This window comes from Vulpes lagopus, chromosome 2, assembly GCF_018345385.1.
Source record: "Vulpes lagopus strain Blue_001 chromosome 2, ASM1834538v1, whole genome shotgun sequence".
Lineage (NCBI taxonomy): Eukaryota > Metazoa > Chordata > Mammalia > Carnivora > Canidae > Vulpes > Vulpes lagopus.
Window position 1 is genome coordinate 131,800,408 of NC_054825.1, and position 16,701 is coordinate 131,817,108.

At 43.8% G+C, this 16,701-nt stretch overlaps 1 protein-coding gene across 7 annotated transcripts in view; it reads right to left on the minus strand.

Annotated features, from left to right (window-relative positions):
* The window catches only part of NTRK2 (neurotrophic receptor tyrosine kinase 2), a 332,403-nt gene that overhangs the window by 189,372 nt on the left and 126,330 nt on the right, over positions 1–16,701 (minus strand). The window contains exon 15 of one of the 7 annotated variants that reach the window (XM_041744004.1): positions 7,753–12,870. The exons of the other annotated variants lie outside the window; for them this stretch is intronic. Within the exon in view, the coding sequence (XP_041599938.1) occupies positions 12,833–12,870 (38 nt within the window). The 3' untranslated portion in view covers positions 7,753–12,832. Of the gene's footprint in view, positions 1–7,752; positions 12,871–16,701 lie in introns of those variants that run through there. 7 annotated transcript variants of the gene reach the window in all.

Here is a 16,701-nt window from a genome sequence, read left to right on the forward strand (position 1 = left end):
CATCTCAGATGCACAGCCAGCAAACTTAGTGAAGAGAAGAGAACTGAGAGCAGGGAGTGGCCACAGGCTTCGGGAGCCCAGGCAGAACTGTCTAGAATGTTCCTGGTTCCAGATCTCCTTCCTAGCTCCTCTCCGCCCACCCGCCCTTCTCTGGGGAGCCAAGCAGTCCTAGAGGAAAGACGAGTGAGGAGCCCAGGGCCAACACACAACCAGTCAGGGTCTAAAGTAATCTGAATTCTGCCCACTGATCTCATCAAGCAGCACCTGGGAAGTGTGTCAGTAAGCAGTGGACTTGACTGGAGTCAGAAGATCAGGATTCAAATTCTGCCTTGACATGTGGTTCTTATTACCTGTGGACTTGGATAAGTACACCTCCAGAGGTAGGCTGTGCTGGGCTCTGTGGGGTCTGCTGCTGCCCCTAAAACCATCAGCACCCATGTCTCCTTCCTGGAGGACTGTCCTTGAGCTATTGGGGCCCACTTCTGCTGGCTTTGACCCTCATCCAATGACTCACTGGTGGATGCAAGAATATGAAAACCCAATTCCCAGGTTTCTAGGGGGCAACTTATCCTCCAGAGTTCCCCTGCCTGGAGGCTACGCCTGAAATCATCTTCCTACTTAGCACGCTTGCCAGTCCTGCCTCTTCCAGTCTCTCCCCAGTGTGTTCTGGAGCTTGCCCTTAATAAATCCCGGCTCCATGAATCCTCATCTGTGTCTGCTTCCAAGAAGCCTGGCCACAGACCAGTATCTGCTCAAGGCTGCCGTGGAGGAACCCATAGCTTAAAAGCGATGAGCAGAATATCCAGCAAAAAGGTCACAAAAGGCAAAGTTTGGCAAAAGACATGTTTAGTTTGGCTCACAGAGACTTCAAAAAATGTGAAGGGCCTTGCCAACATCAAAAAACTGGGAAATCTTACATAAAATCCAGATCTCCCCTGTCTTGGACAATCAGACGTGGCCACCCTGAGCCTGTGTTCTGACACAGCAACAGAACTGTGTCAGCCCTGCCAGTGCATGAGCCAGTGCCCACCAGCCCACCTGCCCACCAGTCCATGGCCTAGCTGGTCTCTGAGGCCACGGGAGCTGCCAACCTATGGTGAAGCACATGCAAAGCACTCAGTAAAATCTGTTGAATCTGAACAAGGCATCATTTTTCTTGAAAACAATTTTACTGCAGGAGAGCAGGCCTGAAAACCGTGTAAGCAGACATGTGGCTTGGTTCCACTGCCAGCCCTGTACTCTGACCTGGCAAGGGATGGATGGATGCTGCCATGAACACCACTTTCCTGAAAGAAGGTGAACCAATGATGAGAGCTGCCATGACAGGAAATTTGATGGGGAACACCCAAGGAAATGAAATAAAATTACTTGTGGTTTTAGCATGCAGGCAAGCAAAACAAAAACAGGTCTTAGCTGCAGATGCTGTTTCATGTTGCCATAAATAAAAGGGTGGCTAACAGCTCAAAAACGACTTTCCAAAAAAAAAAAAAAAAAAAAAAAAACGACTTTCCAAACAGTTCAAAACGTTGACCTGCCCTGTCTGTGTATTTCTTACTTTTTTTTTTTTTAACCAGTTGATTATAGTTGAAACCCTTTAAACTGATGTAACTGGTAGTAAGTCATTTAGGGGAGCAGAGGTTCCCTGGAGCGTCCCAGGTCACTGTCAGGTGGGTCAGTGTGCTTTGCAGGGAGGTGGCCAGCAACAGCCACCAAGTCCATCGGTTAGGTGGAGATCAGACAGGATAGCACCTATCGTCCAAGGCAGTTTGCAGACCTTCACCTTCAGGTAGCATAAGTGACCAAGCACCCCACTACACCCTGAGACCCATCCGTGTTCTGAAATCCATCTCCGCGCTTGCACATGGTCCATGCTCCCCGTGGGCTACGCCAGCACCAATGCCTGGATGTGGCAGAAAATACCAAGGCAGCCCCCTCCTGGGAGCCAAGAAGCTCCTCTGATGGCTGGCGTGGCTCCATGCCTCCCCAGCGGCCTTGCGCATCCTTCCACAGGGGCGATGGAGTCCAGAGGGCTTGACCTGGGCTGCCTGCCTCCCTCTCACCCACAGGAGGTGTACTTGCCCTGCAGCTTGGTGCTCTCACTGCCTTCCCCAGCTCCTTCCCCATTTTCTCGCACACAAGAGTTTCTCCTGATTAGAATCCTGGCAGCTTCAGCCCCATCTTGGCATCTGCTTCTCAGAGGACGCGTTCCGCATTTGAAAATTCCGACTGCCTATATTCGGCAAAATCTGTCGACTCTACCCAATGATCGAGGCTCTCAACTTCTGTGTGGTTACATGAATCCGAAGAAGAAAGTACTTACAAAGAGAACTTAAAATGAGCAGGCTTTAAGGAACCAAGTAAGGAATTAAGAGAAAAAGAGAAAGAAAAAGCAGGATGAGGGGGAGGAAGAAGAAGAAGGTGGAGATAAGTTTTCTTGTCTTTTTCTTTCTTCTTCTATTTTGACAATTTCCCATTTAAAAAAAAAGGGCCTGGAGCTTCCTTGAAACACAACCTGTTTACACCTGTAGGAAAAAAACTCTCAGAGACAGGTCTGTGTTACCTGTCCTGCTCCAGAATCCCAACTGTTAAATTGCCATTTGGGGATGAGAGGATGGCTGGGCAGGAAGCCCTTGGTGACCACAATGGAGACCACGAGGCTATCACTCTCAACACCCTAAACCTCAACATCTTTGATTGTCACTTTGTGGAAAGGCAGGAAAGGGGAAGAACACTGCCTACATGAGATATGTAAAACATGCCTCATAACGTAGAAAAGAAAGAATACAGTCTCACACACACACTCACACTCATACTCTACAAAGAGGGTTAATGTTAAAAGGAAACCTTCAGGCTGGTTATTTCATAATTCACAGCAAAATAGAAAAGAGAGACAAAATCAGCAGCATCGTTTATAAGCCCTAGAAAATGGAAGTTTCCAAGCTGTCATAAATAAGGATGGAAGCATTTGCCAAGTCAGAAATTTTGCCAAGTTTGAAATCCACTCAATCCTTACATCTTGGAGCTCAGAACGGAACACCAGCCTTTTGGGATTTGTAATCATTTCTTCTCAGCGAAACTTCTTGCTATTTATAAGGAAGTAAAAACAAAAAGCAAAAAATACAATATGGAAAGTTTTTAAAAGGAGCTGGTTGGGAACATTGCAGCACGGTGCGCATCGGGAAGGCAATAATGGTACAGATGGTGTATGTACTGGGATTAAATTCCTATTTAATCAAACAGGGTTTTAAGTATTCAATTTTCTGTGTGTGTGAGAGAGAGACAGAGGGACAGAGAAGAAGAATTATGTCCCTCCTTTCTGTCTTTTCCTCTCTTTTTCTCTCTCTCTCTCTCTCTTACACACACACACACACACACACACACACACACACACACAATCTCTCTCCTATGCAAACACTCCACTGAACTGATTTTAAATTTTTAATGTGTGAAAATTAAAGAGAGGTCAAAGCAGATTTCTGTGTGTGGTTTGGCCTGGGAAACAGAACTAGAGAAAAAGAAGAGAATGATTTTTTTTTTTTTAAGAGAAAATAGGTAACAAAGGTGGAGACACTTTTCACCCATTTATACTAGGTCAAGAAGAATCAGAGCCACCAAAATGAAGAGCAGAGGTCTGATGGTCATCGCAGAATTTGTGGCCATGGGGTTCCCCAAGAGGCGAAGGAAAAGCACAAGCCTCAGAGCAGCAGGGCCAGAAGCATGGATTTTATAGACAGATGGATCTGATTTGTGTGACTTTGGGCAAGTTACTTAACTTTCTAAGTCTTTGTTTTCTTATGCATAAAGTATGAACCATCAGGGCATCAATGTCACAGATATTACCATCAGACCACAGCCCACAGCCCATGAGGCCAAAGATGGCATCTGCTCCTCTTATTGTGGTATCCCCCAGGGCCTGGCTCATGGCCTGACCTATAATTGACACAATAAATATTTACTAGGTTTTGAATAGACCTGACGTAAGATGAAACAAGATAATGAGGAATTTAGTATATGTCTCAGTTGAGGTCGTGTCAAGGAAAAAGAACCCACCGCAAATGGTTTAAATGAAGAGATGTGGGGATGCTGTCAAGAGGAATGGGCAGGTTAAAGGAACAAAGAAGAAACAGTGAGACTAACTGCACTGGGAAGCCCTTCCCCTCCATGAAAAGAGACAGAGGAGGAGAAAAGGTGGAACCCAGCCCAGACCATGCATGTGCAGGGGTGAGCCTTGGCAAGGGTAAACCTCCTTGGTGGGAAGGGACAGACATATCCCCACCGCACCCCCCCCTCCATCTGATACCTGCCACCCACCTCGATGGTCAAAAAACCCTGGGAGCCAGCACACTACCACCCCAGGAGTAGAACATTCAACAGTGTTTTGTGAAGGAGGGTGATAGAGAGGTAATTGGCCTCCCCCCCAATCCAGGAGCCTAAGTGCAGAGAGAATATCTTTTAAGGGAGTCATCTTTGCAAAGCCTGAAGCACCCTCGTGTATGGTATATTAGGTCACATAAAAACCAGGAACATCTCCCGAAAGGTAAAGCAGTGCTGGTGACTCTACTTCCCACCCTGGCTCAAGTGACTTTATCAAAATTGCATGAACTTACCTGAAGCTGCATTCTAATCCTTTAAGCAAGAAGCTGTGGCCTACATTTTTATTTAGCGATTCAGCCAGGCTAAACATCGTATGATGAGAATTATTAAAAAGAAATGAAAAGGTGTCAAATAAACACAGAAGAGGCTTTTCTTTTCCTCTTGGGAAACCTAATCAATATTTAAAAAGGAGATAGGAGGAGAATTTCCTGTTCATTAGCTTAGCTCCAGGGGCTTATGCTGTGTGACATGGGACTTGACCAAATGACTGGGAGACCAGCGCATGCCCTTGGCAGTCTCTTTTGGTCACTGACTGCCAGACAGGATATTTGGGGATCCAAGTGGAAACGTGACTGCATTACTCAGATGCTGCTCTGCCTTGTTGGGTTTTGGAGGTAAGAAGTTCCTCGAACCTTCTCCACCACCTTGTTCCAATGTCTGGATGCTCTACAGGGAGGTGGCAGGGTGTGTCCTCAGACAACTCTCTGACTCCCACCCCCACCCCTCACTGTCACTTATCAGAGTGCTCCAAATAAGCTGGAAGGACCTGGGTTCGAGAGCCATGAGAAAATTCACTTCACAATAATCAGATCCAATAAATCTGTCTTCAGTTACAATGGACAAAGCAAACATGTGCTGGGTTGTCATTAGCTAATCAGCAAGGAACCCATACTTGATGTAACTTCTGTGTTTCACAAAGTAATGTTTAGAAAGCATATGCCAATTCACTACTGTGCCACATACTTGTAAGTCAAGAGCTGCAAGGGCTTCATTAATGGCACATTTAAATAATCCAAGGCTTCCTGGGGCATCAGGTGCCTCCCTGGTGATGAAGGTTGACCTTACAGTTCTGTTTTTTTTACAATAATCATTTCTGCTCAACCTCTCATGCTGGCAGGAGTGATCACTGGACACTGGCATGGCCCTGAGGATGCCCCAGATACCTCACTGGCCTCACCCTAGTCCCAGCCCTGCTTCAGCATTGGTATAGGGTAGCTGCTTTAATCTCCAGCTATCTAGCCAGCCTGCTAGAATTCAAATCCTGGTGTTACCACTAGTTAGCTAGGTCACCTGGACCAAGTTTCTCAATCTCTCTGATCCTCTTTCCTAAACTTTAAAATAGGAGCAATATTAGAATTAGCTAATTTTGAGAGGATTGTGAATTAATCCATGAGGCACTTAACACAGTGCTGGGCATACAGTGAGAAACCAATCCCCGTTAACTAGTACTACCACTTAGATATTGTAGTCAATCTCACTTTACAATGTGTTAGAAAAGGTGGTAACAACAGCAAAAGTGTCTTAAATTAGGTGCTGGTAAGACTTCAGTACCACTTACTTAAAATGATTTAAGAAGAAAAAAGCCCAAATGACAAAATATTTTTAAAAGAAATGAAATTGTATCACTTTCAAACATGAAGTAGCTCCAGCAAGGCCAATCATGCATTGCCTACTACAGCTATTATGAGAAACTACCTCAGGAAGTAGAAAAGAATAATCTAGTTATTTGTAGCTCATTGCCTGCAAATACTTGTTTCTAAGGCTTGAGGGAACTTGAAACAAGTCTTTTCTTTCACACACTCTCTCAGCCAATTCGTTTATTTTTATTCATAGCCAAAGATTTTCAGATGGATGATTTAAAAGCTAAAGATAATATAGACCCCTTCCAAATAATCAAAAATTTGTAATTAATAAAGTGAGAAGAAAAGAAGGCAGACCATATTCGGGATATGGCCTGCAATGCTTCTTCTTCCAGAATACTCGAACTATAGAGCATCATTCAAACTCACTGAACTTTTGTAATATAGGTCCAAACAAACTCTACCCTCTTATTTTATCAATATCAAATCTGAAAAGAATCAATGTGCAAGAACTGCCTGGGCAGAGTGAGGGACCTAAGAGGGGAATCATTATAACTCCTGAGACAGTTTCACAGCCTGGGCCACATCTAAAATGACCCAGAGAGGGAAGTTCCCTTCCACTGGACTCCATGATTTGCACCCACACAATCACCATATGGCCAATATGTAAAAATGAGTCTGTGATTCTGGGGCATTTACTGAGGGATTCTCAAGCATGAGTGTATACACAAGTACTTCAAAGTATTTTATTAGCAACACCAAGTGCCCCCCACATGCACAGTCTCATCAAACTCTCATGAGAGCCCAGTAGGTGCCATTAATATTATTGTCATCTCATGAGGAAGGGAGCCATGAAATATCTTTCCCAAGGTCAGTAACTTGTGAATATAACTGGGATTCCAACCTGCACAGTCTGGGTTCAGTACCCACCACCTCAAATTATTACACAACCTCCAAATGGCCAAAGAAACCTGTTTAGGAGGGCATTTAGAAAAAGTATAAGTCAGCAGAACCAACCAGACTCTTAGAAGAGGTCAGTATACTTGGGTTGATGAGACAGCAGGCCCCTTTGGATTGGTTTTTCCAGTCCTTAGGCTCCAATTTGGTGCAAAATCCTTTCATGGTTCCATGAAGATGAAAGCAGGCTCAAATGAATCTGAGATTGCTCTTAGATCCTATTCTAAAAGGAAAAAATGAAAAAAGACAAGCCTAGGGGATGGAGACAAGAAGACTGTGAAGTGTGGACACCATGATAATGGTCATAGTTTGATGGCATCCTATCTCTATGCTGCTTGTCTTCCTCTGTCTCTCTCTCTTCCATGAAAGCACAAGTCATCATGTTTATTTGGCTACAAAGTCACTTAGGATGGAGGGACAGAGCACTGAGTGTACCCTTTTGCTAGGACCTGGGTCATTCCAAGTTCTTAAAATACCAAAGGACTTTCCCACAGAATGTAGGTTATTGGTTGTTTTTTTTTTTAATTCCCTTAAACTTTTGTTTGTTTTCTAGGATTGCTTTATAGCCAATGAAAACATATCCAATGCAAGAATCAGTTAACAATAAATGTATTTCACATTGATGGAAATTGTAAAAGTCCCTTTTGGGGGAGAAGAGATATACTCCAGGATCTATAGTGGGTTTGGGACTCCCCCAAAACTCTTGGTAACATTTCTCACACTCTTCCCTCTGACACCTTTAACCTTGAGCACCACCAATGCCACACGGGATGACGGTATGTGTTTGAGGAAAGGAGGGGAGGTATACAAGGCCCTACACAGAATGCAAGACACATGGAGATGAATTATAAAACTTTATTGGCTTGTTAAAAAATGAATGAATTCAGCAAGTACATTTATGATCTATCCACATTGTTAAAACAGCACTTAAAAATAAAATAAAAATGATTATCCATTATTTACAGGAAACATGAAAAAATGACTTTAAAACCTTGGAACATTATGGGGAAAAACAGGGCATGCTTATGATTCACAGACTGCCTATGGATTACAGCAAATGGATTTGAACAGGAAGTGAATGAAACCCAAGGATTTGTCTTTCTCTGGAATCTTTTGCTAGTTTTTTTTTTCCCTTTTCTTTCTTTCTAGCTTTACTGAGGTGTAATTAGCAAATAAATTTGTAAGACAGTTAAAGGATATAACGTGATGATTTGATATTCCTACACGTTGTGAACAGAATCTCTTGCTCTTTTATACTTGATTATGCTCCATTCATAAGTAGAAAAATAAAGGAGAAAATCTCTCTTCCTTCCTTTGCCTCTCATACATTTTCTTTTCCATGAAAACTAAGGTTTTGGATACAACCAATAGCAACCTACCTTGAGTGGTCCACTAATGACCATTCCAAGGCTCCACTGCAATATTAGCCTGAATTAAACCCAGAGTGAGCTCACCGTCAGAATCAGATGGCCGGGAGGTTCTCTTGTCCCTGATGAAACAAGGAAATGGACTAACCCGAGTGGAAAGCTGCCTTCTGTGACAACTGTTTTCGTGTCACTCTCTGGGTTGGGAGTTCTGTTCACTTAATTCCATCTGGCAGCACCCCACAGAAAACTATACTCTTGCCCTGTCTGGGAGAGTCCTTAACCTTCCCAGGTGCCCTTGAATAAACCGGACATTGCTTGTGGGCACTGCAGGTGTGTGAACACAGCAGAATTCACTTAATGAAATGGCGGTCTCTGTCCCAGTTTCCTTGGAGTCCAGTCTGCAGGACCCCAGGGGACCCCACTGACCTTGGCTTGACAGGAAGGGCACAGCCTTCGTGGCTGGATGGAGCCCCGTCTCCCAGTGGCTGTCCCTCTGCATCTGGTCTAGACAAGGCAAGATGAAACAAGCATCTACTGCTGTGTGAGGGGAATTAGATGAAAGCCAGGGAGGAGTTCTAGACAGAAAGTATGAGAACAGTGCAAGAGTGCATCATCCGCTCCGCGGTGCATGACAGTAGTTCACACTCCATTCTTGTTTGGCCCCACTTTGGATGAACAACAACCAAAAAGCATGTGCAAAGCAACCATAAAGGCAAATGGAAACAAACCCTCTGTCTGTCATGGAGTCAGGTTAGGTGGCTAGAGAGAAAGAGAGAGAGAGAGAGAGAGAGAGAGAAGTCGGGAATTTTAAGCAGATCAAGAGCAAAGATAGAGGAGAGACGAAGCAGGAGCGCATCATCAGTGTGCTCCGGCACCTGGCAGCGAGCTGAATTCCTGTCTTGTTGTCCTGGAGCTGTCTGCTCCTCAGGCTGCCCAACTGTCACGGCCTCTGCTCCATTTGAAGGAGAGCCTAGAGCCCTAGCTGCTCTGGGGGACCTTCAGGACTGCTGGAAAAGTTGGAGGCAGAGGCCAATACCCTCTGTGCTCTGTGTTCTTTCCAAAAGTAGGGGGCACAGAGGAGAAGGACACTCAATGGGTCAAAAATGAAATGGGCTGGGTGACTAGAAGTGACAACTCTGGAATTGACTGTCTCCAAAGTATGTGGGGATTCTTTTCTCCCGACAGGAGACGTATCTTTTCTGGCCTCAAACCGGTGGCTCCGGGGACGTCAGTAGGCGTTCCTTACTCTGTCTCAGCTGCCTCAGAGGGTCTCAGTTGTACCCCATTCAAGACACAGGGCCTGACCCACACCTCTTGAGGTGGCAAGCCTGTTTTCCATTTACCAGTGGCCACATAGGTACAATGAAGACCCTTGGACAAGCTGTGTGTTTTTCCATCGAACCTGGCTACCCCAAGTAGGCCAGGCAACACGGACACTAGTGAAAGTCAGACACGTCAGGAGAAAACAGGAGAAAGGACTTGCTAGGTTGTCTCTGGCCACTCAGAGGTGGGGCCACTCAGGGATGGAGGGAAAACAGTGCCATCGGAGAGTCCCAGGCAGGGACAGAGGCCAAGGCCCCAGCTAGCGGAGGTCACAGGAGTGCCCCAAAGGTAAGTGACATGCCACAGATCTCTAGGATGCCAAACCCAATGGCAAGAAAGCTCTCCATGGCCATTCCAGGAAGTGCGTTTATGAAGGAAAGATAGAGGGAAACAGAGAACAATGATGTTGCTTTAAGACAAAAGTAACAAACTGGCAACCCACAGACATGTTTTGTTGGCCTACATAACGTTTTTAAAAATAACCGAGCCAACTTTTTAAAAATAGGGACATTTCACATAAAAAAAAAATTCCAGGTTTCAAGTTTCTCTTAAAGAATCAGAAGATTTGGGAAACTGGGGCCCCATTCCCGGGAGGCAGGAGTTGGCCAAGGCTGGGTGATGGCTGCCCGCCTGCAGGGGTGCGTGTCCACTCACGGAGCACACGCCCTTGACGAAGGGCACCTGCCTGGCTCTGAAATGCCAGGTCCTGGTTGGGGGGCAATGGACTTGATTTCAGCAAAAATGCTGCCTATCCTTTTCTAATGCTGAAAAAAAATACAGGATACATGTCATTAGGAAGCTGTAAAAAGATTGTTTGTAAGGGACATAAAAAAGCAAAGGATGAAAGAGGGTGGTCTAGAGGATAGAAATGAGAAAATATGTCACTGACTGTGGTCTTTGGGGATTAAAGAAAAATGAAAAGCAAGGAACACAAGAACCATATGAAATAATTTTCTAATAGCCTGCTGTTTTCATCGTTCCCTAGGAGATGTCAACTGCTCTTTGATATATTAAATTGCCTTATCTGTCCACTTCTCTCCGTTTTAAAACAAAAATCTACCCCGCAAGTCTTCTAGCTGTTGAGTACAAATATTCTTTTTTTTTTTTTCCTTTTGGCTCTGGGATATGTATAAAATAGTTCTTAAACAATGCATTGCCTTTTTCTGGTTCCATGGAATAAAATATAAAAGGTTTAAAAAAAAACCACAAAAAAACTTGTACCGAATGGCCGATATTTAAGAATGCTTGGTGTACTGACAGCCTCTGCTCGGCTCTCAGCATGAATTTCCTCTTTCTTTCAGGGTTCAAGATTTCTGCAATTAGCTGGCCTCTTTGTAAATCAACAACTCTGGGAGAGATCAAAATCTAAGTAGTGACAGGAACTGTCATTTAGCAGTGAGCAAGAAAATGGGAATTCAGAGAATATTCCGGACCCCCCCCCCCACCCCCCACCAAGGGCCAGCTGCTCTCCCACTCAAATGTGTCTTTGGAAAGAAAACGTTTGAGAACAAGCAGCCTGTGTATGCTTGGGAGAAACTGCCCCTCTCTGAGGCATGGGTATGGAGAAGCCAAGGTAAATGCTGTAATCCATAGGACCCTGTGAAATGTCTGTATCAAGCAATAACATATTTAGTGGCTAATGTAAAAGATACAGTATAAAATATTCATCATGGGTAATCCTTTTCTATCAAGTGGTGCCTAAATGGATCCTGGTTTATTAAGATTAATGCCTTGGTTACACGGGATGCAAAACAATGTTTCCAAACATGTTGGACTAGTTAAAAATCTATAAATCCTTAAAGCTGAACTGCAAAACTTGAGTAACAATTTCCCCCCAAAAAAGAATTCTTTCAAACGTCAATAAGTTTCCAACCCAGCCGTGGCCACTCTGAGCATGCCTTAACACCAGGGCTGATCTTGTTTTCAAGCGAAATGCTCCAGGCCTGGCTCTGCCGTGCCCCTAACAAGAAAGGGGTGAGGTGAGGTGGGGCGAGGGCAGCCCAACCTGTCTGCAGGCCAGGGATCCAACCTAGCAAAGGCTGAGCAAAGCATACAAAGGTCACCGCGATGGCCGAGTGAGTGAAACAGGTGTCTGTGACAGAACTAAGGCAGGGATGCAGGATTCTGTAGCTCCCAGGCTACCCTCTCGCCAATGAGGCTGGGCCTGATAAAGCACATACTCATTACCTCTATGCTGCTGGGGTCAGGAAGAGCCTTCCTGCCCATGAAAACCAGCAGTAGTGTAGTATGTAGTAGGGGACTATCCTTCTTAGAATATGGTCTCCTGCTCCCAGCAGGCCAGCCATTCTGCCCGCAGACCTTTTCAGAGTAGAAAAGCTGCAGTTCTGTCATGGGAACAGCATGAGATACTGCGGCCTTCTCACTAGGAAACTTCTAAAAAGCAGGTGGATCGCAGGGGGCAAATAAAAGGACATGTGCACCATATGTGTCTATTTCACTCTTGTAGTTATTCTGAAACTGACTACGCCTAACCTAAATCTATAGCCCCCGAACACAGAGCTGCTTTTATTTTTTGACGGCTAATAAACTTTAGAAAAATCGTTAGCATTGATTGCATGACTCTGGACCTTTACTGCCAGGGAAGGAAAGAATCTCCCCATGGCCTCACCAAGTGCCCCCAGTGATGCCCTTAACTTTCTCAGTCACTGCGTTTCAGATGGAAAAGAGAGACTTTCTAAATTCAGTCTTCATTAAACATCAACAGAAAACATTGCTAACTATGTGTTACATAGAGATTAGGTTGTTTAGTGTGTTCTTGTATCTGTCCCTAAACTTAGATTTTTTTTTTTTTTTTTTGTAACTTTGCAGTTCACCTTTAATGAACAGAAACAATAAGAATCAATACATTTCCAGTATGGTCAAGGAGCACTCCTTTAAGAAGAGAAGCATAATCCAATGGAATCCCATTTCAATTTTGTATTTGAGCAATTGTAAGAACAAGAGGGAAGCATGAATTTAAAATGTTTTCTTGAGCATTTGCTTAGCTGCCTGCGAGCTGCCTCTGCAGCAGCAGTGCGCCCCAAACACAGCTCACAACAGCCGCAGGCTTCATGCAGGACCTCCTGCAAATACCACCCACATCTGCCAGAAAACCCCAACTAAGCGGCACCTCCTGGGAGAAGCCAATGCCCGTCCCAAGAGTCCAGCTTACAAGGCAGCATCAACCAACAAGCACCACAGCCCCTTTCTCTGTCTTTTTCTTTATTTCAGCTACCCATCCAGTGGGATCTTATGAAACAAAACAAAACCTAAAAGAAACACAAAATAAAACATAAGTCATGCTCAAAACAAAAAAATCAATGAAAATCAACATACAAGTATAATCACTTTTAAAAAGAACATAATAAATAATCAAAAATAAAGACAACATGGAATATGCTTTAAAACATAAAAGAATATATAATCACAGAACAGAAATTGGGAGAAAAATGTGCATCTCATTATCAAGCCACTTAGTTTTAAACTTAAAACCGATTTTACATGGCACAGAAAAGAAAGAAATACAAAGGATTTCTGCACACAGCTCCACACAACAGTCTCAGATGTTAACATCTTAATTTAAGGAGGAGAAATCTTTATGTACAGGAGAAAAAAAATAAAACTCAACAACAAATCTTAACCCAAATCCTGATTTTCCTTCCCCAGTTAATTTTGTCAAATTACTTCTAAAATAACTGGTTCATTACTCAGCAACCAGATCAAAGAACTGGCTAGCTTTAACTGTGAAATACTGGATCATACAAAGATTTAGATTCTTTTTCAGGAATCCTATTATTAAATAATTCATTGCCTAAATTCAACACTAAATTCATTTAAGTGTTGTACCATATATATATGACATGCACACAGATAGATGGAATATCTATTACATAACATGATACAACATGTGGTATATTGCATGTATATATATTGCATATATAATACATGACATATAATATATGTATATATTATGTACATAATATATAAAACATATATAATACTTAATATGAATTAATTCTGCAAACATCAATTGAGCAGTGACTAAATAATAGACACTACAGTAGATGACACAAAAATAAAGAAAATGGAGTTTCTTGACCTCAAATACTTAACGCTGCTGCAGACGGAGAAAGATGAGTATGTCACTTGTGCAATAAAAAAAAGCTAATCCACTTGGTGCCAGGCTTTCTTCTAAGGTCTAAATTAGTCCTTTTACATTCACAATAACCCTATAAGGTAGGTTCTATTATTGTGCCCACTTTACTGGTGAGAAAACTGAGGTCCTGTGAGCAAAGCAGCTTGCTGAAGCCCGACAAGTATGGGACAGAGCTCAGATTCTGACCGAGAGCTTATACTCTGTAGCTACCCTGTCACTTGAAGGGAGGCCAAAATCCCTCCAACTTCACTAGGAAACCCAGCAAGAACAGAGGAGACTCATTACATATAATTCTGTATGAATCTCCATCAGGTCCCCAAGTGACCAAACAGATGATGTCGTGCTAGAAACTCCCAAAACGTTTTCAAGTTCAGCTTCAGAAGGCACTTTGAAACCCAACCCTCCAGACTCTGGATCTTCCTCAACCTGGCGTCTGGTCTGCCAAGTGCTGGTGTCATCTGCCTCCAGAGCTGAAATTACCACCACCAATCTGTATCATCATTTACAACCACACTAAAAGAGTCTATGGAACTTAATTTCCATGGCTCTTTTCTCTCCCACCCTTCCAAGTCTCAGGAAAAGCACTTGGTACCGACGCCAAACATTGCTCATAGATTTAATCACCCACAAAGCACTGAGAATTCAGGAAGCACACAGTGATGCCCATTAAGACTCCTTCATTTCTGACTTTGGTCTCTTTCTAGAAGTTCATACTCCAGGCTAACATGAGCCACGCTGTGACACTTAGAACTAACCAAACACCTTCAGGTTCTAAGAGGGTGGGGTCTCAATTTCCCTCCCACTGAAACAACAGGATTTATACAAGAGTCTCAAGCTTGCCAATAAACACAGGAGGAACTTGGTGATATAAGTAGAAGATGTCATCCCCAAATCAAAAGATCTGTTGATTCAATATACTACTTTCTCTGAATATTCCATTTTGAAAAGCACTGGATTTTAAAATAATAAGAATAACAACAGATTAAGCTGTTAAAGTGAGCTTTATTTCCTTCCAAAGGGTTTATGGCACAGGGACTCTTTAGAGTTTACTCATGTCAGAGTGTTTACAGCAGGCCCCCAGCCACAACTCCTTTGCTTCTATTTGCCACTTTCCTCTCCCGAGGCCCACCCAAGCTCGTTGTTACAGTTGGGAAACAATTTGCTTTGCTAGATGGCAGCTCTTTGGACCGCCATTCATTCAGGCTGCAACTGCACCCGCCCCTACTTCAACTGATGTCAAATGCCCCTCTTCAACGTCCTTCTGCTTTGCCTCTTGGTGATGCATCCTTCTCCAAAAACCCTACCTCAGTGCCACACACCCATGCCACGAGGGGAGTAAAGCCACCAGAATAGCAGACGCGATGTCTTCCTTGTGGGGGAAAGCCAGCCTGTTGCAGTGATAAGCCACGTGTAGTGTCTGCATTCACATTGCTACTCCTGCCACCTCCCACCTCAAGGAAGGTGGGTCAGACCCCTCTCTGAGACACCTGATCTTCACAGCCAGTTGACTGACACACTAAAGATAGGCCGCCAGATACTGAAAAACCAGTCTGATGTAAGACTTGACTCTTGTATCAGGAAATATATTCGGTGCTTCAGATTTCTAAGGAGTTGGCAGGAAAAGTTGATCAGCACCCCAATTTAGCTACCAGCGTCTCATGGCTTTGGCCCACTCGGGTTACAAGAAGCTCAAGAAAGGGGCCCCAAAATGATATAAAACAATAGATCATTATTTTCTCCTCGTGAGGGGGAAAGTTTTTAGACCACAACAAATGGCTGAACATCTTGAGGGTTTAGCAGCCAAACGAGCTGTCTAGCTTCTGAGCCTGAAATATAGATATTTTGACAATGTGACATTCTGAGGGATTTGCAGCATTCCGATGGTGCATGGTAGTTATCGTGAGAATGGCTCCTTTATCAAAAAAACAACAACAGAAAAAACACTTGAGAGGAAACTTTGCCGCTGCTGCTTGCACTAGCTGATCTAAATAAGAACCAGGATAAAGCAGGTGCTGTCAGAAATATGATGCAAAGTCGAAAGCAGAGAGAAACCCAGGATGTGTCTTGAAACTCCGTCTCTGCAGCTTGCTGATTTTGGATTTGCTCGTTGACCTCTTCAAAGGGATGGGCAGGGTGGGGAAGGTGAAGGTCAGTGAAGCACTGTGCTTTCTTTACCACTGGCTTCCGATCCATTTAGATTTATTTACATTCAAGCGTGCACACATTTCCCTCCTATAACTCAGAAGCAATCAACCATAAAATGGCAAGGATCTGCAGTACATTTAAATTAGCAGCAATTTATCTGCAGCAGAAAGGAAAACTGCTGAGTGGAAAAGAAGCGAAAGGAACGGAAGAAAGACACAGCTGTTTGTCTAAAAAAGCAAATCCTATCTCATTTGGAGAATTCAAGTAGCGAACTGCCAACTTGGGCGACCGCATGGCATGGTGCCACTCTGGAGACCGGGTGGTGGCCAGGGTACCAGCAGAGCAGCTTACCTTCATCGGAGAGCAGAGCAAATGTTTCTTGAACCTTCCGGAAAATGTCCACTAGGTAATATCAAAGGATAAACTCCTATGTTCTCCTAACACTAGATGCTTAGAACACAGTGGGTGGGAAGAGCTTTCCATCACAATTTAGACTTGAGCTGGGTGCAGTCCCGCTTTATTTCAGCACTGGGGCTTAAACATCCATTGTCCTGATTTAACATTTGTGGAGCACTTAATATATATTGGTTGTTACACCAACCATCCCTTGCCATTTGCTTTTTCTATTTTATAGGTGATTCACTCAACCCGCATGGGCAATGTGATGTGTTCAAGGTCACCCAAGAATGGAGTGAGGCAGCTGAAATCTAAACTCAGAATCTCTCGGCCACCAGTCTATCTTTTACAGTGGCATCACCTGTGTACCCATAGTGGAAATGTGCCAACACATAAGCCAGGT